This window comes from Pseudoliparis swirei, chromosome 3 (genome assembly GCF_029220125.1).
Source record: "Pseudoliparis swirei isolate HS2019 ecotype Mariana Trench chromosome 3, NWPU_hadal_v1, whole genome shotgun sequence".
Taxonomy (NCBI): Eukaryota; Metazoa; Chordata; class Actinopteri; order Perciformes; family Liparidae; genus Pseudoliparis; species Pseudoliparis swirei.
The window spans coordinates 3202739-3226665 of record NC_079390.1 but is presented as its reverse complement, the minus strand read 5'-3'; the positions used below and the strand labels follow the sequence as shown (position 1 = coordinate 3226665).

General features: G+C 38.6%; 1 protein-coding gene across 1 annotated transcript; it reads left to right on the top strand.

Annotated features, from left to right (window-relative positions):
- The first annotated feature begins 7933 nt into the window (after window positions 1–7933).
- Window positions 7934–23549, top strand: pygma (phosphorylase, glycogen, muscle A). The gene is made up of 20 exons (XM_056406636.1): window positions 7934–8229; window positions 10576–10677; window positions 11700–11778; window positions 11866–11969; window positions 12195–12326; window positions 12437–12548; window positions 12637–12719; window positions 14727–14870; window positions 15395–15487; window positions 15672–15818; window positions 16854–17017; window positions 17224–17338; window positions 17922–18023; window positions 19032–19179; window positions 19297–19355; window positions 20155–20296; window positions 20498–20705; window positions 22110–22244; window positions 22577–22643; window positions 22795–23549. Exons 1-20 carry the CDS (start codon window positions 7987–7989, stop codon window positions 22942–22944), a joined length of 2529 nt encoding a protein of 842 aa, XP_056262611.1. The 5' UTR covers window positions 7934–7986; the 3' UTR covers window positions 22945–23549.
- Window positions 23550–23927: the final 378 nt, after the last annotated feature.

The following is a 23927-nucleotide window of genomic DNA, read 5'->3' as shown; positions in this document are numbered from 1 at the left end:
CGGGAACCTTTATTTTTCCCTGTGGGAAAACTCCACGCACGCCTTAGCAGGGGACCAAACATACAAAATGGTTGCTGAGCAGTCCTACAACATTACACTCTGCAGATACATACGAATGCACCAAGAGGATGGCTGTGTGCTGGCCTTTGGTCATCTTTTATCATATAATTTATGCATCTTAACACTAAAAATAAACATAACTAAAGTTTACTTTCAATACAAATCCTTTATGACTCATTTGGCTTGGTTTTTAGTGGGCGGGTCATGAATTTTTTTTTGTACAAAATGCAAATAAAATTTAGGAGAAAATACATGTTATGGTAGACTAATGCAATTTAGATTTAGATTCTTTCAATGTTCCTAAAAAATTGTTTGAACATTTATTTTTCATTAAAACGAGTGAGTGCTCCTGATTGAACTCTGATCTATGGAGGGGTAAATAACTCAATTCCACTAAAAACTGATTTAATTGTTAGTAATGTTGTTGGTGATGATGTACAAACTATAGTTTTTAGAATTTTTTGGTTTCTGATCACTTTTGGATGATTCAACATTAACCGGGTCAAATTGACCCGGGAACATCACGGCTGTATGTAAGAAACGAACATAACAGGAGGGTTAAGTTATCTTTATGTTAACTTCATGTTATCTTTATGGTTTCTTGATGTTAACTTCATGTTATCTTGATGTCCCGTATTCCTTTAGGGACACGATAAATCCTGTTTCTGCCCCCGAAAGACCGCAAACTGTTGGGCGAGTGTTCAGTGGCCTGTCGGGGGCTCATTGATCCGGTCCTGGTCCCGGGCGGACTGGATCTGGTTCTGGTCCCGGGCGGACCGGATCTGGTTCTGGTCCCGGGCGGACCGGATCTGTGCGGCCTCCTCCAGGAAGCAGAGGCTGCACAGCGAGACGGATCCACAATCACATTAAGATATCGAGCAACCTTCATTTAGAGGACCGAAGTAAATCTTATTGTTGAACATGAACAGGATATTATTATTGTCTCAACAACAACAACAACAACAACAACAACTCATGCACCGGATCTCAGTTCTGAGGTCTCTGTGCTGATCATGTGATCAAAGCTCGGCATAATGAAGCAGTTCATATTCATAACACAGCAGATAAGGTGGAGTCAGCACAAATGCTGAGCGAGTAAACAAGTCACAGCTCAGCAGCTGAATCTGTGTTTGTAGAACCGGCTTCGCAATAGGGTGCAATATTAAATTCAGTTTGTTTTATACAGCAGATATCACAAATTATCAATGTCCCTCAGAGGGCTTTACAATATGTACACATACCACATCCCTGACCTTTGACCTCACATCGGATCAGGAGAAACTCCCAAGAAATAAAAGAAATAAATCAATTTCAGGGGGAAAAAAGGTGAAGAATGGAGGAGGATCGCTCTCCAGGATGGACGGGTGTCATGTGACCAGAAGGAAGTAATAGTCATAAGAAACCAGATAAATATGAATTAAGAGTTATTTATGTTGATGTTGGATTTGTGCGTCGCATGTTAAGTTTTTACGCTAATGTGCAGCATCATATATACTATGTGTGTATTTTAATATTGTAATAGACATTCATGAGCTCGCTTTGAAAGTCACACAAATATGAGCAGAATCAGTAGATGCTGTTTAAAAAAAAAGTTCAAACCTCGAAAAGTAGATTTTTTATCCAATTTTGGGAAGAAATGTCCATATTTACACGAGTATTGATGCATTTCATCAAAGTGGAGGTTATATAATTTAGTTTACAGCTTAATAAAAGTTAATAAAACATGTGCAGGGTGCCTTTAATACACCTAAGCTGGTGGTTTCACATACAAATATTATTTATATTGATGTTGGATTTGTGTCTCACATCAAGTCTTTACGTTATACTAATGTGCAGCATCATTCTTTGTGTTTCTGTTAATATTGTTAATATTGTGAGTCAAATTGTTGTGCTTTGGGTTTTAAAAAACACACAATTATTAGTAGATTAGGTTTTTTTAGCCGTTTTCAACCAAAGGAATATATATTTTTATAAAATCTGGCGAGATAAATCCATATTGACACGAGTATTGATGCGTTTCATCATATAGAAGTTATGTAATTTATAGTCTAATAAAACTTGATAAAACATGTGCAGTGACAACTCGGCTGCTGGTTTCCACGGTGACGGGATGATCCAGCAGGTGTCAGTGTTCCTCCTGTGGATTGTTGACAGGTTCACACACTGACAACTCAGAGTTCAGAGAGTAAAACTACAACTGCACAACGTCCCGTGAACCGGCCGCGACTCATCACAGGAAACACCAAGAAATCAGAGGATTAATATCATCAGAGGATTAATATCATCAGAGGATTAATAATCTGTATGCAGACACAGAAACGCTGCGTGGGAATGTCATTAAATGCATTTTTTCTACCATCAAAGACAAACAACAATTGAAGAAGAAAGAAGGAGAAGAAGGAAGAAGAAGGAGGAGAAGAAGGAAGGAGAAGAAGGTGAAGGAAGGAGAAGAAGGAGGAGGAGAAGAAAGAAGCAGAAGAAGAAGAAAAAGAAGAAAAAGAAGAAGAAGTAGAGAGATAAGAAGAAGGAGAAGAAGAAGAAGAAGGAGGAGGAGAAGAAAAAGAAGAAGAAAAAGAAGAAGTAGAAAGAGAAGAAGAAGGAGGAGAAGGTAAAAGAAGGAGAAGAAGAAGAAGAAGGAGGAGGAGAAGAAGAAGAAGAAGACAAAGGTAGAAGAAGGAGAAGGAGAAGAAGAAGAAAAAGAGAAGAAAAAGAAGAAGTAGAAAGAGAAGAAGGAGGAGGAGAAGGTAGAAGAAGGAGAAGAAGAAGAAGAAGGAGGAGAAGAAGAAGAAGAAAAATAAGAAGAAGAAGGTAGAAGAAGGAGAAGAAGAAGAAGGAGGAGAAGAAGGAGATGATGTTATAGGAGAAGAAGAAGAAAAATAAGGAGGAAGATAATAAGAAGGAAGGAGAAGAAGAAGAAGAAGAAGAAGGAAAAGGAGGAGGAGGAGAAGAAGAAGAAGAAGAAGAAGAAGAAGGAAAAGGAGGAGGAGAAGAAGAAGAAGAAGAAGAAGAAGGAAGAGGTGAAAAAGAACGAGAAGGTAGAGGAGAAGAACAACAACAACAACAAGAAGAAGAAGAAGAAGAAGAAGGAAGAGGTGAAAAAGAACGAGAAGGTAGAGGAGAAGAAGAACAACAACAACAACAACAACAACAAGAAGAAGAAGAAGAAGAAGAACAAGAGGTGTAACAAAGAGGATGTGTGTGAGTCAATGTGAGCGACTTCATCCGGATCAACTTTTCATTCATCGTGGTCCGAGCTGCTGAAGACGTTTGGACCGACACGGTTTCCATGGAGACGTGAAGAAATCTTAAAACAAGAAACGAGACATTTAAACGAACACAGTCTAAATATTCATCTGCCCTCGTTGAGTCTGTGTTTGCCCGTTGTCCCTGAACCTCTCACGCTCTGCTCTCATACTCGTTAATAACCAGATCTCACATCAACGACTTCATTTCCCATGTTGTCTTAATTTATTTCAACACTTCGGTTCTGGAGCCAAACGACTTCTGGATGTCTTGAGATGACAAGTTAATTCCCTTCGTTAGCAGAGAAAACATCTGAAATCACCAACTCACTCAAAATAATAAGAAACAGGAGGGAGCACAAGAAAAGAGGGAGAGGAGATCAATAAAATAAAAAAGTCCTGCCTGTGAAGATGATGCTGAGCATGGAGCTGAACGAGGAGGTGAGCAGGAGCAGCTGCTCCTGGCACCTCCTCCTCTCTCCCTCTGGCAGCTTTCAGATTTAAAGAAACTGTGTGAAGGAGTTTTTATTCTTTACTCTCAGTTTCATATTTTCAAGAGAAGAAACAAAAATATGTTGTTCAGAGCCTGAAACAGACCCTGTCAGTAGATAAGATCCCCAGGAATATATTTTAAATAATCATTTTTAAAACGACATGTATCTTTAATATTTTATATTTCATATTATTATATTATTATATTATTTATTTTTATTTATATATTTTTATTTATTTTTTATTATTCAAAGCGAAATGATTCTTGCTATGACAATTGTTATATAATTTGGAAACTCTAAACACTGTTAATATTAATCTGAATTATTACTTTACCAGACGTCCAATTTTAAATGAGGCAAACAACACTAAATATGAAATGGATTTAGTTCCTTCCCAATTGTACTTCCTGCTATTCCACATGCTGCATTCAGTGTCTGCCTGTATTTATAGAGCGTTAAAAACAGTAGGCTGGATGAATTTAAAATAAAACGGTGGTACAAATTATATAAATACATTTATTATACGCTTGAATGTGGAGGATGATGATTTATGATTGATTTATATCCGTGTTTTATGTCCTTATCTGAATTTTCTATTTATTTGTACATTTTTTTGCGGTCTAGTAATGTGTAACTTGTAAAAAACTTCAGATAAAATGATTGAAAGTGATCAAAGATAAGACATTTCAAAAAAAACTTCCCATCCGATAAGCCGCTGTCCATCAGTCGCCACACACACCCTTTTCTAAAGTCTGCCTAGCAACAGCCTTCATAGCTGTGCTCACTGTTGGGCAATCAGAGCGTTCATTAACACAACGTCGTTAAATGACTTCATATTCTCTCAGGAGTCAAATCAAAAACTAATTAAATCTCCATCTCGTCTTCCTGATGATGTGATGAAGAGTTCGTACATAATTATGAACGAAAAACACAGATACCGAGCAGATGGACAATAAAATAAAAATATAATAAACTGGTCACATGGCGCTGGACGCGGCTCAGGAACCGGGCCGTCCGAACATCTCCACTCCTCGGTGAAAAGTTGCCTTCGCATCACGAATATTTATTTATTTTTCCCATCATGCAGTGCGGTTCCTCAGTGTGGTCCGGACATGCTCGACGCCCCCTGTGACAGAACCCCCAGTAGACATGTAAGATCATAATTTGTTCATCCTAATGGACAAATCGGGGCCACGCCAGCTTCAATCTCTGTCATCTGTTGTGTGTGTGTGTGTGTGTGTGTGTGTGTCTGTCTGTGTGTGTGATGGTTCCTTTGTTCTGGGGGCTCATTTTGGGATGCAAGGAAATATTAAAAGCAACATGGAACAGAAAAACGTGTGTGTAGACGAGCATTTCCGTATATAACGTGTCAGTAATTTTTTTAAATAAATCTTTCAATGATGCAGAAAAGGTCCGTTAAGCACCGCCAGCCACCGGGGGCCATTTTATTTCTATTGAGCTGTTGTTGGTGTTTGACAGCGGCATTTTCTTTTCATTCAATCTCCCCCTTTTGTGTCTTTTATAATCACGTAGCAGAGTGGAACATGACTAGAACGAGCACTTTTCATGTCAACATTCATCCCAAAAATGCAGTGCGATCCAGTACACGTCGCCATTAAAGTCTTTGAACGCCCCCTTTTAATGAGATAATGATAACGGCGCTGCATCCCCACAGCTCTGCACACACACTGCCTGCTCCCATCTGTCAGGGTAACACACTCCCGTGTTGTCTGCCGGCTCCGGCTGACATTAAACAAGATATGCCTTTCAAATATCACGGCCTTTGGGACTGGGTCAGAGGTGCTATTTATAGGAGGTCAAGACTTTTCATGAGAGCTCTGGCACGAGTGAGATGACTGAGAACGGAGCGCCGAGTTCCTTTAGTCGCAGCTGCTTTTGTTCCTGCTCCGGGCTCCGGGAACAGATGTGATCCACATGGACTCAGGATGGTTTATTACTAGTTAGGGTACTTATGAATTCGTATACGGTAGCATGGAAATATTAAAACGTCGTCGGGGGGTTTCAGAGCGGGTCGTTATGCAGTGTGCGTTGGTACAAACACAATAAGTAAGAGGAAGAAAAAAACAACTGATTACAGCCCTACACTACTAAAAATATGTCAGATTTTTAAGCTATTTTTTATATTTTTTATAAATGTTATAAATTTTATAAATGTTACATATATATATATTATATATTTATATTTATATATATTACATATATTATATTTATATTTTATATATATATATTTTATATATATAATATATATATTATATAAAATACATATATATACAGTATATATATATAATATATATATATATATATAAAATATATATAATATATACATATTACATATATAATATATACTGTATATATTATATATAATATATATATATATTTATAAAATATATATATTATATATATACAGGACTGTCTCAGAAAATTAGAATATTGTGATAAAGTTCTTTATTTTCTGTAATGCAATTAAAAAACAAAAATGTCATGCATTCTGGATTCATTACAAATCAACTGAAATATTGCAAGCCTTTTATTCTTTTAATATTGCTGATTATGGCTTACAGCTTAAGAAAACTCTAAAATCCTATCTCATAACATTTTAATATTTCCTCAGACCAAGTAAAAAAAAGATTTATAACAGCTGAGTGTTTGTCAAGGCTCAGGAAACCCTTGCAGGTGTTTCGAGTTAATTAGACAATTCAAGTGATTTGTTTAATACCCTACTAGTATACTTTTTCATGATATTCTAATATTTAGAGATAGGATATTTGAGTTTTCTTAAGCTGTAAGCCATAATCAGCAATATTAAAAGAATAAAAGGCTTGCAATATTTCAGTTGATTTGTAATGAATCCAGAATGCATGACATTTTTGTTTTTTGAATTGCATTACAGAAAATAAAGAACTTCATCACAATATTCTAATTTTCTGAGACAGTCCTGTATATATATAATATATCTATAATATATCTATATATATATATATATATATATATATACATATACATACGAATGAAGCTTGGTGAACTACCTCTTCCTCTTTTACGTCTGAGACAGTTTATTAACTACACACATAAATATAGCCCGTCATACAATATGCTAATTTATATATATAATATATGTATTATATATATATATAAAATACATATATATACAGTATATATATATAATATATAATATATATATAAAATATATATAATATATACATATTACATATATAATATATATATTTATAAAATATATATAAAATACATATATATACAGTATATATATAATATATAATATATATATAAAATATATATAATATATACATATTACATATATAATATATATATTTATAAAATATATATAATATATATATATATATAATATATATGTAATATATCTATATAATATATATATATATAAATACGAATGAAGCTTGGTGAACTACCTCTTCCTCTTTTAAGTCTGAGACAGTTTAATAACTACACACATAAATATAGCCCGTCATACAATATGCTAATTTTGCAGATGTGTGCAGCGCTTTGCTTTGTTTTGGGTGGAACAAAAATAAATATTATGTATCGTAAACCATCTGTTGTCCCTGACAACTATGAGGAGAAAAATAATGGTTCTGCCAAATATTGTCACCAGCGCACAGTAATTATATCGTATGAAATATAACGAGAAAAAAGATAATAACCAGTTTCTAAGTCATGTTATGAAGTATGAAACGGTAAAAGACAAAGCAGGACCCAGAATACAAAGAGAAAAGGCATTTTATAAATTGGAATATTCAAATTATTTGTACCGATTTGATGATTTATTGGTTTTAACCGGCTGTCAATCAAAGCTATTGATTGACATCATCATCTCTTGGGTTGCCGTGTAGCGATGCCGATCTTTTAATTTTCTATCTGCGACGGCCCCCTGAGTTAATCGTGTGTCACATAATTGAAAGGTTACACCCTCTACCCCCCCCCCCCCCACCCCCATCACCCAACATATCCCCTCCGCTCCACCCTCTGCTTAATATTCATATCTGAGCCTTTTTAAAACCCCTGAACCTGAGCCCGTGGTGTGTGTGTGTGTGTGTCTCACTCGCAGTCTAGGCCTTGGTGGTGGTGGCTTGTTTTCCTTTCTGCCCCTCCCCCCCCCCCCACCCCAGAGCTTCTACGACCACAACGCCGACATGTCGAAGTCCCTGACCGACCACGAGAGGAAGAAGCAGATTTCGGTGCGAGGCCTCGCCGGCGTGGAGAACATCTCGGCGCTGAAGCAAGATTTCAACCGACACCTCCACTTCACGCTGGTGAAGGACAGGAACGTGGCCACCAAGAGGGATTACTTCTTCGCTCTGGCCCACACGGTGCGGGAGCATCTGATTGGCCGCTGGATCAGAACCCAGCAGCACTACTATGAGAAAGACCCCAAAGTAAGTCACGGAGTCAAATAAAGTGATATATCGTGTGTGTACTCATTGAAAAGAGGAAATATTCTATAAACCTTGCCGTTGAATCTGATGTTTTTAGGTGTGTTTTGTGACATTTTGGCACTACAGATGGAAAATAGCCTCTTTTACAAAATGTATTTCATATATTTATCCTTGGTGAATCCCAAAAATCTCTTTTTCGAGGGTGCAAAAGTATAATAATTGACTTAAACGGCGTGCTATTCCATTAATATAGCATATCTTGTTTTAATATATCATATCATAACAACACTACATTTCGTACAGTGTGCAGGTTCACGGGAAAGCAGGCGACTCGATGATGTCATCTGACATCTGGCTCATATGTAATAAAGTTTCATTGCTCTCTCCGCGCCATAACTATGACTCTTTTTTTTTTTACCGCGTCGTGAAAATAACTTCTGCACGTCGAACACAAAGACATGAATCCTGTTTCACGAGAGCGAGAGATTTAGGTTCTCCCTCCGTGAGCGTGAGGTCGTGGCATTTGGACTTCGTCGGGCCTTCTCGGCGCTCTGCCGCTGTGCGACGCTTCTTGCGGCGCGTTGAAACGTTAAACCTCCCCGTGACCTTTCCGTGACCTTTCCGTGACCTTTCCGTGACCCTCCGGTCTGACGGTGAAGGATAAAGCACATATCGCTTTACCGGTGTCATCCGAGAGCAACGTGCCTGGAGGGGCGTCGGCCGTCGCATAGTCCACCAGAGAAGCTTCGTCTCAGTGTTATTAACGACCTTAAAACAATAAGAGGAAGCTTATGAATGGAAGAATATAGACGTACAAATTAAAAAATTGTAAGCCACGCCCCATTATTCTTTAAAAATCTCTCACAAGGCTGTATAATCACAGTATAGAGGTTTCAGAGTACACATTGTATTTACTTAAAGGGAGAAAAATGTTCTCATAAGATCATTAATAACTAATAACTCATAAAGAGGATTTATTTATTTTTTAACACAGGAAGAAAATGTCCCCGTTCCTCTACTAATAATAATAATAATAATAATAATAATAAAAATGTATATAATTGATACATATATATATATATATATATATATAGAGCACTTTTCACAGTACTAAAAGACAATTTACATCACATATTTAAAACATCCTAAAATATAGAATTAAATTAACTAAAATAACCATAAATCAACTGCTGTGGAGTTTAAGTCCCGAGCCCTTCCCTATTGATCTCAGTAGGGATTCGTTTACGTCTCACATTAAGCTTGTCTAATTAGATGAAAGGTCAAAGGTCAAAGATGAATCCCTTAAAGGTCTGAACAGAAGCCTTGAGGAGGGGAAGACATATAAGTTGTGAGTTGCATGTAAGATATAAAGTCACTGTTACTGCAACTTTATTGTTGATAATGCAAATATGCATCATTAAGCTAGTTTTCAGATGCCGTCTAATTAGATGTCGGTGGGCTGCAAACCTCGAACTAAAAAAAAACACGTCTGACCTCCAAAGTGTATCGTCTTGTTTCGGTGCTCTAGGCTGAAAGGTCAAAGGTCAATGTGAATCCCTTAAAGGTCAAAGGGGATTCACTTGAAGGTCAAAGGTGAATTCCTTAAAGGTCTAAACAGAAACCTTGAGGAGGGAGGTCATTTAAGTTGAGGCTGGAGTTGTTTGTTGCATCTAAGATATAAAGTCACTGTTACTACAACTTTATTGTTGACAATGCAAATATGGATTATTGGGGGTAAAACAAAGAAACTAATTAACTTAATGAGATAAAACTAGGCTTGAAGTCCCTATATATATACATATGAATATATATAAATATATATACTGTATATATATATATTAACATATATATATACATATATATATATATATATATATATATATATATATATATATAATTCAAGAGACGTAGGTAGCTGCTCAGTGTTATGGCTCTGCCGGTTGTATTCATTATTATTCAACACATGTCTCTGAACCACTTCCCTCTTGACTTGAACTCTGTGATGAAAGGGTATCAGGCTCAGGCTGACCTTTACAACGACCTCTACAGGAGCTATTTCTGGCCCCGGGGGGCCAAACTGTTGGTATTATGTAACAGCTAAAGCAATCTGTCCCCTAGTCCCTTCCCTCTTCCCTTCTCTCCTCTCCAAACCTAAATGTCATAGGCCAGCCACCGGCTCAGGTGGCACATTGCCACGCACTCCACAACCAGGGAGGGAAATAATTCAAACTTGAAGATTCCTTTCATATTCTGGGGTGAAAGTTATTGTGACTTTTTGGCATGTGACCTCTCTGTAATCCTCCTCAGACAACGCCTGTTGATCCAGTGTTGTTCTCTCTCCTGTAGCGCGTGTACTACATCTCCCTGGAGTTCTACATGGGCCGCACCCTCCAGAACACCATGGTGAACCTGGCGCTGGAGAACGCCTGTGACGAGGCCATGTACCAGGTGAGGGACAAGCACACGTTCATGTATTTATTCTGATACATTTTTTGAAATTTGTTTTAATTAAGTTACAGATGTCTTGTCATGTGCAGATTTTAAGATGATGCTCATTTGAGTTGTACACATATTTAGAGCAAACAGTTTCAAGCATAGGATAAACAACAAAAAAGAGACAGAATGAAAACAAAAAACAAAAATAGAAATTGCATGGTTGTTTTGACTTTTTTTGCTTCCTTATTTATAATTATTTTCCTGCTTTAACATTTTTATTTGTGTGCTACCTTAAGGCCCTTCTTGGCCAGATGCATGGTTAATTATTACTTTATTTTTATGTTTTATTTGTTGTTCATAGTAGTTTAGAATGAACCTCACTATTGTATTACTTTGTTCCCCTTCTTTTTATTACTTTTTAACTTGTTATTGCTATATTAATTGTCATTACTTTTGTACTATTTATTACTTTCGTACTTTTTTATTACTTTCGCACTTTCATTACTTTTTTAAATATTTATTACTTTTTTATTACTTTTTACTTTTTTTATTACTATTTTATTACGTTTGTACTTTTTATTACTTTTGAACTTTTTAATTATGCATTCTTACTTTTGAAGGTTGTATTTCTGTAAAAATACCTGAATAAAATATCAAGGATAAAAAATTTAAAAAAGAGACAGAATTTTAAAAAAGGAGAAAACTATGTATAAACAGAGAGTGATCTATTCTCTATTGTACATTAATTGATTTATGATAATAAAATCAGGTCTATGAGGTATTACATATAAAACATTTTTTCCAGCATGCCAAAAACTGTTCCAGCCTGTAGATTATCTCCTCCATGTTGTAAACATCCATCATGTCTTCAGAGGAGGACTTTATTGTGAAAACCATTTCCTGGCGAGAGTCGGTTTGCCACCAGAAGTACATTTATGAAACATACAATATGTCTCTTTTTGATAATCTTCCCGCCTTTCCACGGTGAGATTTCCTTCCCCATCGTCTCACTGGTGTGTTCTGTTGTTCTGCAGTTGGGTCTGGACATGGAGGAGCTGCAGGACATGGAGGAAGACGCCGGTTTGGGGAACGGTGGCCTGGGGCGTCTCGCTGGTGAGCATCTTTTTAAATGTTAATCTTTTTAATCCTAAATAATGCATGTTTGATATCATTTTTCTTCACGCTGTCTCTGGTTGTCAGCCTGTTTCCTGGACTCCATGGCGTCCCTGGGTCTGGCTGCCTATGGCTACGGCATTCGCTACGAATTTGGTATCTTCAATCAAAAAATTGTCAACGGCTGGCAGGTTAGAAACGAAGAAGAAGAAAAGAATTCATGTGAAAACGTTGTCGTCTCGTTTCATTAGCGAGAATAACTTATTTTCTTCTTTTTCCACCTTTAAAAAAAACACCTGCACCTGTTACCACGACCTCATTATTCATGGTTGTTTTCTGGCTCAAAAGCTCAAAAGCCACTAATGAGTGTTTTTTTTCTTCCCGTCTCTTTGTGAATTCATCCTGTCATCGCCCAGGTGGAGGAGGCCGATGATTGGCTGCGCTTCGGTAACCCCTGGGAGAAGGCGCGGCCCGAGTACATGCACCCGGTGCACTTCTACGGCAGGACCGAGCATCACGCCGACGGAGTCAAATGGGTCGACACTCAGGTGAAAAACATCATTTTATGAAAAATAAATAAAAAAGGAATAGTAATCGAGGATTTCTGAAGTCGATTTTTTGATTTGTTTGTTTTTATTCCCTGTGTTGGCGTTGACAGGTGGTGCTGGCGTTGCCGTATGACACGCCCATCCCCGGCTACAGGAACAACGTGGTGAACACCATGAGACTGTGGTCAGCCAAGGCTCCTTGCGAGTTCAACCTGAAAGACTGTAGGTGGTCTCACGTTTTCAATCAGGCAATTAGCTGCCCGATGAGCTCCAATTAATGGAGTTTATGTATTGTTTTCTCCCCTCACAGTCAATGTGGGCGGCTACATTCAGGCCGTGTTGGACAGAAACTTGGCTGAGAACATCTCCCGGGTGCTGTACCCCAACGACAATGTAGGTGGAAAAAATATTTATATTTATATACACTACCGTTCAAAAGTTTAGGGTCACTTAGAAAAAAGAAGAAAACAAATTAGAAATGTCCTTATATTTCAAAGAAAATTACTGGTTTTTTCCATGAAGATAACATTAAATTAAATTAAATTAATAAAATGTTCTGGGTGACCCCAAACTTTTGAACGGTAGTGTGTATATATATATAAAAAAATATATATATATGAAAAAAAGTATATATATATATATAATACATTATATATATATATATATACAGATATATATATATATATAGATATACAGTGACCCCAAACTTTTAAACGGTAGTGTGTGTATATATATATATATATATATGAAGAAGAAAGAAAAAAATATATATACACAGTATAATATATATATATACAATTATATATATAAATATATATATATATATATAAATATATATATATATATATATTGTACCTTTTTAATTTGTCATAACTGCATAAGGATGGCCATGCAAACCTGGATAAGAGGAATAAATAACAACTGTTAAACGTTGTCGGAGCCGTGCACAGTATTGAAACTGTACGACTGCACGGCTCATCTTAACTCTCATGGATTTCCATAATTTGGCCCCCGACTCGTTTCCTCTGTCTGCAGCTCCACCGTGAGCTCCTCCCGTCTCTCATAGTCGGCACCGAGCCGCCCGCCGTAAAGGCTCCAGGAGAAGGATTTCGGAGATAAGCATCTCGCTCCACCGCTCATGTATCAGCTGGTCATCTAAGAGCAGGAACACGGTGGAGCTGACAGCTGAGGGTTCAATGCAGTCTGAGCTACACTGCTGCTCTATCATAGTGTGTATTTTAACATTATTAAAAAAACACTGAGCAAATTAGTGGATTCCCTCAACCATAATAAATGAAACAGAAAGAAATCAATAGGAAAGATATGTATATATTTTTATTTTACCAAAAATGTATCGGGTGGACAAGATATCTTTAGGAGTTCCTGAAAAGTAGAAATATTTTAAAAGGGATTTTTACCAGAAGAAACACGTAATTATCTTTTAGTTATCACGTTAAAGCCATTTAACACCCCTCTAAAACTCTACCAGCCGATCCGGACATGAGCAGAAATTGTAAATAATGCCAAATTACACCAACAAAGGGTTTTTTATGTCATGCATTAATCCAGAAATATGTTAATTTCTCCATCACAGTATCACATAAATCAATTCCAATCAATTTTTCTTTTGCCAGCAGGTGGTAATAGCTTAGCTAGTACCATTTATATATTTATCATTGATAAAGAAAACATTATCTTCAACCCTTCAGGGGTCACCTCTACTTAGGTGGCTGGATAAATATGAAAGAAAACAGAAAAATGAGGGGAGGAGCTTCACAAATACATCACGCAATGCAACTGTATACCATGTGTGTTTGCAAAAGTGATTTCACATTTTAAAAAACACTTTGTTTTAGACACAGAGGTGTGGTGCTTATGTCTTGCGACTGTCGTATCTTCTCGCCAGCTGGAGGATGATGATGGAATTGATGATGAAGAAGACACTGCACTTTAAGAGTATTTAGTTTATTCTCAAAGGTAAAGGTCAGAAACAGACGCCCGGACCGTCTGGAGATTCTCAGGATGCCGAATTGAGAGAAGTCTAATATTCATGTCTTCAGCTTCTCATAATATACCCAACAGGCAGGAGAAACTGATTGATCCCGGCCTTTGTGGTCCAATCACAGACAGGCAGAATCGCCTCACAGGCAGGTTTTTGTTTACACACTGGGTTGTTGTTTTGGACTTTCAAGGTTCAAAAACCCAACTCAGGCATGTCATATGATTCTTGAACCTTGAGCGCTGACTTGTAGGTTTCATATAAACTGATATTATACAGTAGATGAAAATATACTACACTACCTTTAGTTTGGATAATCACTTCATCAATAATGCATATATTTAATGAATTTAAAACGGAACAGAACCAGAACCAATGTGTGTGTGTGTGTGTGTCCTCAGTTCTTTGAAGGGAAGGAGCTGCGTCTGAAGCAGGAATACTTCGTGGTGTCCGCCACCCTGCAGGACATCATCCGGCGTTTCAAGGTCTCCAAGTTCGGCTCCAGGGAGGTCGTCCGCACCGACTTCAGCAAACTGCCTGACAAGGTGAAGCCGGAGAAAATGAACCAAATCAAAATTGATGTCCAAAATATGAAAAAAGATTCCCCTCCGATGTTCTGTGTGTGTCTGGTCGTGTTAAACCGCTTGTCGGTGTGTTTTAATGAACACTATAAAGCATTTCATGCCATATTTACCTTCGCATTGAAAATGCGGAAGGTTATGTTTTGATCGCCGTGTATTTATTTATTTATTTATTTGTATGCGTGTTACTCGCATAACTCAAAAAGTATTAAACCGAATCGCATGAAATTTGGTGGGATGATTGGTTATTATCCGGGGACCATTTGATTAGATTTTGGGATCGATCGGGTCAAAGGTCAAGGTCAAGAAAAGGTCACAATCTTCTTTTTACCATAGAGCGGTCAATTTGTATCCACTTGGCATGCAACTAATGCCAAAATGTTCATAATTCAATGCCAAATCTTGTGATATGCGAAGGTATGCGCTCTACCGAGTGCCCGTTCTAGTTTCATGATGTATTATTAATTTTATTTTCTGCATACGTTCAGGTCGCCATCCAGCTGAATGACACTCACCCAGCCTTGGCTATTCCTGAGCTGATGAGGGTTCTGGTTGATGAGGAGAAGCTCCAATGGGACATGGTGAGGAAGAGCAACAACAGAGCTTCATGTTCATCACCTCATAGCTGGATTTTATTTAAATGTAGAACTTCTGTTTTGGATTTTGACATCCCACATGTTGGTGTAGTTCATAAACTATATACCCACCACCATAACTACACAAATGTTATATAATAGTATATTTACATGTATTTCCGGGGTTCAGGCCTGGGACATCTGCGTGCGCACCTGTGCCTACACCAATCACACGGTCCTCCCTGAAGCTCTGGAGCGGTGGCCCGTCGACCTGTTCGCTCACCTGCTGCCTCGCCACCTGGAGATTGTCTATGAGATCAACCGTCGCCACCTAGAGGTCAGTGCTGCACATTGCAGCTTGTTATCGTCTCCACAATGCACCGGCATAAATATATATGACGTATATTTATGGCAGCAGAGGGATGGCACGTTGTCGATATGGCCTGAGGTTAATAAGTGCCGGGGTGATAAAGTGATGTAAGAGCTAGGAGGTAGGAGTTAAGGAAGTTGGATGAGGTCACATCCTCGGTGCAATCAAAACATGTGGGTGAGCACGATACTTTTAAAGTGGGGCCATCACAGAGTAAAATAATATATATAGATATATTTTTTAATAATATGAAATTAAAACCATGTGAGATTAGTCAAAAATAAGCACGGTAATTCAAATTCAGATATTAGATGTGATTAAGAATAAATATCTTCCATAGTATTGTTGCCACCGTGAAAAAAAGATAATGAACAGAAAAAAACAATATGAAAATAAAAAACAATATGAAAATAAAAAACAATATGAAAATAAAAAGCAATATGAAAATAAAAAACAATATGAAAAAAAAAAACAATATGAATTTTAAAAAAACATATGAGAAAAACCAATATGAATTTTAAAAAACAATATGAATTTTTTTAAAAATCTGAAATTAAAAACATGTAAGATCAGGCAGGCAGAAAAAAACAGGCAGGGTAATTAAAATTCAGATATATAGATGTGATAGATATATATATATCTTGCAGAGTATTCTTGCCACTGTGAAAAAAAGATAATGAACAAATTAAAAGGACTTAAAGGTCGGAAGTCAAAGATCAACATGTGTTTATTGGCTTTTCATGGCAAGAACTAAGTTACTGTACATGGCCTATGTCTCAGAATGGAAGGAGACATATTTCTGACATGAAGTTATGGACAGCTGCAGCTCAACAATACACTGAATATTATATAAATATACTTACACACTGATATAAACAGTCCTGTCGCTGCTCATTCGTATGATCTTACATAGGCAATGTTGAATTAATTGTATACGACAATATATATAAATAAATAAACACATGTGTACATCTGTTCCTCGTGTTCTTTGAAACCTTTCAGAGAGTCGCCGCTCACTTCCCCGGTGACCACGAGCGTCTGAGCCGCATGTCCCTCATCGAGGAGAGCGGTCAGAAGAGGATCAACATGGCCCATCTGTGCATTGTGGGTTCCCACGCTGTCAACGGAGTGGCCCGTATTCACTCTGACATCCTCAAAGCTACTATGTATGTCCGCGAAATACATATCTACACCCTGTGATGCTCTGAAGTGGAAAATACAGTTTACATGTATGTGTGTGTTGTGGTATGTGTAGATCCCTCTCGCCTCTATGCTTTCAAGGGCTGCTGCATCGTGCATGTGTGTATGTGCGTGTGTGTACCAGTGTGTGTGTGTGTGTTCTGACATATGTGATGCTTCTCTCTGCCGGCAGTTTCAAGGACTTCTATGAGATGGAGCCGGATAAGTTCCAAAACAAGACCAACGGCATCACTCCTCGCCGCTGGCTGGTCATGTGCAACCCCGGGCTGGCCGAGGTCATCGCCGAGGTCAGCGGTGTTTTTTTAACGTCACGCAAACAATATCGGCGGCTTGTACGCCACCGTTTCAAAGTTTGGGGTCACCGAGACAATTTGGTTTCCATTTGTTTTCCATGAGAAGTCACTTTTATTTATCGAATAAATTGCAGCAATAATATAAAATATAGTCAAGACATCGACAAGGTCAGAAATAATGATTTTTATTTTAAATATTAATGTTTTTCGTCAAACTTGTGGTTCAAAGGAAGGCCAGTTTTAGAGCTTCTCTCACCAGCATAACTGTTTTCAGCTGCGCTCACATAAAAAAGGGTTTCAAGGGTTTTCCACCCCTCCGTTAGTCTTCTAAGGCGATAACACAATGTACCATCAGAACACTGGAGATGGGCCTCTATACACCTCTGTAGAGACTTCATTAAACACCAGAGAATAGTCATTTACACATTAACTATGTAGAGAGTGTACTTATGATTAATTTAATGTTATCGTCATTGAAAAAAACCAGTGCTTTACTTTGAAAAATAAGTACTTTTCTAACTTTGGAACGGTAGTGTACGTCTTTGATTTTTATTTATTATTCCATTGTTGTCGACAGAGAATCGGCGAGGACTTCATTCGCGACCTCGACCAGCTGAAGGGTCTCTGCAATTTTGTGAACGACGAGGCTTTCATCCGCGACGTGGCCAAAGTGAAGCAGGTGAAGTTTTGTTGGGTCCTCAGCTCGCAGTTTCACTTTGGAGATTCAATTCAATTCAATTTATTTTATATACAGCCCAATATGACACATTTACGAATTTGCCTCCTTGGGCTTTACGATCTGTGACCTTTGAACTCACATTGGATCAGGAAAAACTCCCCAAAAAAGAAGAGAAGATAGGTGCTCAGTGTATCCTTAAAGAGAGGGAGAGAAGAGGAGATAGGTGCTCAGTGTATCTATAAGGAGAGAGAGGAGAGGAGATAGGTGCTCAGTGTATCCTTAAGGAGAGAGAGAAGAGGAGATAGGTGCTCAGTGTATCCTTAAGGAGAGAGAGAAGAGGAGATAGGTGCTCAGTGTATCCTTAAGGAGAGAAGAGGAGATTGGTGCTCAGTGTATCCTTAAGGAGAGAGGAGAGGAGATAGGTGCTCAGTGTATCCTTAAGGAGAGAGAGAAGAGGAGATAGGTGCTCAGTGTATCCTTAAGGAGAGAGAGAGGAGATAGGTGCTCAGTGTATCCTTAAGGAGAGAAGAGGAGATTGGTGCTCAGTGTATCCTTAAGGAGAGAGGAGAGGAGATAGGTGCTCAGTGTATCCTTAAGGAGAGAGGGAAGAGGAGATAGGTGCTCAGTGTATCCTTAAGGAGAGAAGAGGAGATTGGTGCTCAGTGTATCCTTAAGGAGAGAGGAGAGGAGATAGGTGCTCAGTGTATCCTTAAGGAGAGAGGGAAGAGGAGATAGGTGCTCAGTGTATCCTTAAGGAGAGAAGAGGAGATTGGTGCTCAGTGTATCCTTAAGGAGAGAAGAGGAGATTGGTGCTCAGTGTATCCTTAAGGAGAGAGGGAAGAGGAGATAGGATCTGTGATGTCACAGCATCCATGAACAGATTAAAGTCGTTGGCATGTTGGCGAGTCGAGGACTTCGTCTTCTTTGACAACGAACACTTGTTGTCTTCTTTTTTTTGTTCATGTTAATATCTGATCGCCTTTCGTTGATGTTTTTTCGATGAATTAGGAGAACAAGTTGAAGTTCGCCGCTCACTTGGAGGAACACTACAAGGTGAAGATCAACCCCGACTCCATGTTCGACCTCCAGGTGAAGAGAATCCACGAGTACAAGCGGCAGCTGCTCAACTGCCTGCACATCATCACCTACTACAACCGTAAGAGCTGCGTGACACGGAGTGTTGTCTCATTGGAACACCGTGAGACGCTTTCAGGGCAGAGAGTGTGTGTGTGACACACACCCCAATCCTGTAATTTCTTCATATCTCCTCCAGGCATAAAGAAGGAGCCCAACAAGCAGTGGACTCCAAGAACCGTCATCATTGGAGGAAAGGTTCGTAGAGTTTAACGCAGAGTTTCTCAAACTGTGGGGCGCCACGACATTGCAGGTTGGGCGCGAGGGGAAATGCAGAGTTATTTTATTTCAAGACCTTTTATTGTGAACTTCACATATTAAAAAGTACACAGAGATACAATTAAGTCATACAAATAAAATAAATGAATAAATGCCTGTACTTTGGTGTAGATGTTTACGTTACGGCGTTAACAGGTTACGCTGTTAACAGGTTACGCTGCGCACGCGCGACGGCCGAGATTATTGGCAGCGTATGATACTGATAATGATGACTCACATTAAAAAAAAGATATCCAGTGTAAAACTCAGAAAAACTCTTTCTCGACAAATATATATATTTTTACTGATTTTGTGTAGTTTTTCGCAGGTTGCACTTCATTGTTATTATCTTGAAAATATATCCAGTGCAGAACAGGTGAATTTCACCCACAATAAGATATTTTTTACCAAAATATTATTTCCATTATTGCACGGACAGAACTATTTGTATTATAATAAAATAATAAAAAAATAAAAAAATGATGGAGCAATCTGGTTTAATTAAAAGTGATTGCAAAGTAATTAATATAGTAATATTAGTAATAATAAGAGATGGAGGAGTCACAAAAAAGTTGTTATTTCAATAAAAATTCAGCATGAACATTTTGTGACAATTCTCTTGGGGCAGAAACATCTTTCTACCTCTCAAGAGGGCGTGGCAGTACAAGTGTGACTGGTTTAACAACATGCGACTGAGCTTTAAAAACTTAATTCATCTTCCTCCCACGGTTCCTTTCAGGCGGCCCCCGGGTACCACACGGCCAAGATGATAATCCGTCTGATCACAGCTATCGGTGAGGTGGTCAACAACGACCCCGTGGTGGGGGACCGCCTCAAGGTCATCTTCCTGGAGAACTACAGAGTCACATTGGCAGAGAGAGGTGATTCCCCCAAATCACAGCCCGATTCCTGTGTTCTCCTCTCTCTCCTCTCTCTTCATCTGCTCTCAGACTCGTCATCCAGTTATTTTTCTTCATCTGCAAAATGACCTCATTTTATTTTGTACATGCAGTGTAAAAAAAAGAAAGAATCTTATTGGAGTCCTGAACCCTCTTCTCGACTCCACTTCTCTCTTCTTGCAGTCATCCCCGCGTCCGACCTGTCGGAGCAGATTTCCACAGCCGGCACCGAGGCCTCCGGCACGGGCAACATGAAGTTCATGTTGAACGGGGCCCTGACCATCGGCACCATGGACGGAGCCAACGTGGAGATGGCCGAGGAGGCCGGCGAGGGCAACATCTTCATCTTCGGCATGTTGGTGGACGAGGTCGATGCGCTGGAGAAGAAAGGGTGAGGAGGGAACCGCCGCCGGTCCAGAGGTCACGTCTAGAATCACCTCGTGTCCCCACAGCTCACATCAAGTCCCCACGGGGGCCCGCTCCACGAGAGGCCCCAAACATGTGTCCTACTAGTTTCATTTCACTGTAAGTGAGTGAGTGAGTAAGTAGTAAGTAAGTAGTAGTTAAGTAAATAAGTAAGTAAGTAGTAAGTAGTAGTTAACTAAGTAGGTAGTAAGTAAGTTGTAGTTAACTAAGTAAGTAATTAAGTAAGTAGTAGTTAACTAAGTAAGTAGGTAGTAAGTAAGTATGTAAGTAGTAAGTAAGTAGTAGTTAACTAAGTAAGTAGGTAGTAAGTAAGTAGTAAATAAGTAAGTAAGTAGTAGTTAACTAAGTAGGTAGTAAGTAAGTACGTAAGTAGTAAGTAAGTAGTAGTTAACTAAGTAAGTAGGTAGTAAGTAAGTACGTAAGTAGATAGTAAGTAGTAGTTAAGTAAATAAGTAAGTAGTAAGTAGTAATTAACTAAGTAAGTAATTAAGTAAGTAGTAAGTAAGTAGTAGTTAACTAAGTTAGTAGGTAGTAAGTAAGTATGTAAGTAGTAAGTACATAGTAGTTAACTAAGTAAGTAGGTAGTAAGTAAGTAAGTAAGTAGTAAGTAATTAGTAGTTAACTAAATAAGTAAGTACGTAGTAAGTAAGTAGTAGTTAACTAAGTAAGTAGGTAGTAAGTAAGTAAGGAGTAAGTAATTAGTAAATAAGTAAGTAAGTAGTAGTTAACTAAGTAGGTAGTATGTAAGTAATTAGTAAGTAAGTAATAGTTAACTAAGTAAGTAATTAAGTACGTAAGTAGAAAGTAAGTAGTAGTTAACTAAATAAGTAAGTAGTAAGTAAGTAATTAAATAAGTAAGTAGTAAGTAAGTAGTAAGTAAGTAAGTAGTAGTTAACTAAATAAGTAAGGAGTAAGTAAGTAAGTAGTAGTTAACTAAATAAGTAAGGAGTAAGTAAGTAAGTAAAGTTTATACTTATCACAGACAAAGTGTCACAAAGTGTAAACAGGAATGTTTTGAGATGATGTTTTTGAATCTGTAAACCTTAATGAGGGTCAGGCAGAGCATTCCACAGCGCTCTGCCACCGTGACATCATACCAGAGGGCTGTGTGTGTGTGTGTGTGTGGGGGGGGGGGTGCATCCTGCCAGTGTGTAATAGTTCAGCATGTGACTTGATATCAGATTAATTTGGTGAGTTACTTCCTACACACAGTGACGACATGTTGGACTCACCTCCACCCGGCTCCACCCGGCTCCACCCGGCTCCACGCTTCTATGAATGGAGCCGGGATATTACAGCCAACGAGCTTCTGCTTTTTTTCTTCTGAACGTGCGTATTGTTTTATTTATTCTGTGGGGTCCCCGCTCAGGTACAACGCTCAGGAGTACTACAACCGGCTGCCGGAGCTCAAACAGGCGGTGGACCAGATCTCTGGAGGCTTCTTCAGCCCCAAGCAGCCGGACCTGTTCAAAGAAATCGTCAACATGCTGATGCATCATGACAGGTCAAGACACATCAAACATTACCCGCCTGCGGCACACACACACACACACACACACACACACACGCGCACACATAAACACACACACACACGCACATAAACACACACACACGCGCGCCTATATACACACACACACACACACACGCATATATACACACACACAAATAGGAACGTGAATAAACTTGCAGGCGGGCGCATCGAGAAAACAACTTACAGTCTTTCTCATTCACACCAGCATTCAGTACAGACACACACACACACACACACACACACACAGATGCATTTGCACTGCACTACATCTCCCAGTTGATTGCATTTTTCGTTTTCCCGCACAGATTTAAGGTCTTTGCTGATTATGAAGAATATATCAAATGCCAGGAGAAAGTCAACGCTCTCTACAAGGTACGTTCACGAGGAAGCGGTTCCTCGAGGTCTGAGATGGACTCCTAGGAGGATTTAAATTAGTTTATTATGAGTCCAACCCAGGGCGAGGAACACCCTTTCATTTTTGATCGCATTAATATAACATGATTTTTTTTCATCCTCGCATCAGGACCCCAAAGAATGGACCAAGAAGGTGATCTACAACATTGCAGGATGTGGCAAGTTCTCCAGCGACCGCACCATCTCCCAGTACGCCCGGGAGATCTGGGGCGTGGAGCCCACGCTGGAGAAGCTCCCCGCCCCCGACGACTTGTCATAAACCGTCCACACAGCCCGACTTTACACCAGAAGAAGAAGAACCTCCCCATGGAGGATCCTGAAACACCAGAAGAAGAACCTCGACATAGTGGATCCTGAAACACCAGAAGAAGAACCTCGACATAGTGGATCCTGAAACACCAGAAGAAGAACCTCTACATAGTGGATCCTGAAACACCAGAAGAAGAACCTCTACAAAGTGGATCCTGAAACACCAGAAGAAGAACCTCCCCATGGTGGAGGATCCTGAAACACCAGAAGAAGAACCTCTACATAGTGGATCCTGAAACACCAGAGGAAGAACCTCCATAGTGGATCCTGAAACCCCAGAAGAAGAACCTCTACATGGTGGAGGATCCTGAAACCCCAGAAGAAGAACCTCTACATGGTGGATCCTGGGGGCCCGGTTGACCCCGCCCTCTCCCCTCTCTTGGCTCAGTTTACATTCTCCACACCTGCATGATGCACAATAACTAAACGCTTGTTCTAGTGGATTTAGAAAAATGAGCTTTGTGGTGAACTTTGTGAATTTTATCAGTGATATTTTTAATTTAACAATACAAGCTCTTGTATTTGCGCTCAGAATGAAATAAAAATCTATCTTAAGCCTCGGCGACTTCCTCCAACTGATCACATATTTATATTTATTTAAGTATCACAGTAAATGTGCACATGTATAATGTTCTGATGTGGAGTATTTATTGTATTTTCCAGCATCAAACACTTAGATATTTAACCGTATATATTACTATTATAATACTATTATTATATTAGGTGGAACTTATTGATTTATCCATTAAATATAATGATAATAATTACGGATATTTGCCCGTAAATGGGCTCATGACAGATTTAAAAAATGTATAATTAGAATTATAGACAGAAAAAAACTCACCCTACAACTGAACTAAACAATACATGTCTTGAAGTACACAAAAAAAAACTCACATGTATACTTTATTAAATATTTTTTTCGTGATGTAA

What these genes read in the sequence shown, in the direction of transcription:
- pygma (XM_056406636.1), top strand. Translation starts at nt 7,987, where the DNA reads ATGTCGAAGTCCCTGACCGACCACGAGAGGAAGAAGCAGATTTCGGTG. An exon ending in TGGCCTGGGGCGTCTCGCTG is followed by an intron (nt 11,779 to 11,865) that starts GTGAGCATCTTT and finishes TCTGGTTGTCAG; the next exon opens with CCTGTTTCCTGGACTCCATG. An exon ending in CGAGTTCAACCTGAAAGACT is followed by an intron (nt 12,549 to 12,636) that starts GTAGGTGGTCTC and finishes CTCCCCTCACAG; the next exon opens with TCAATGTGGGCGGCTACATT.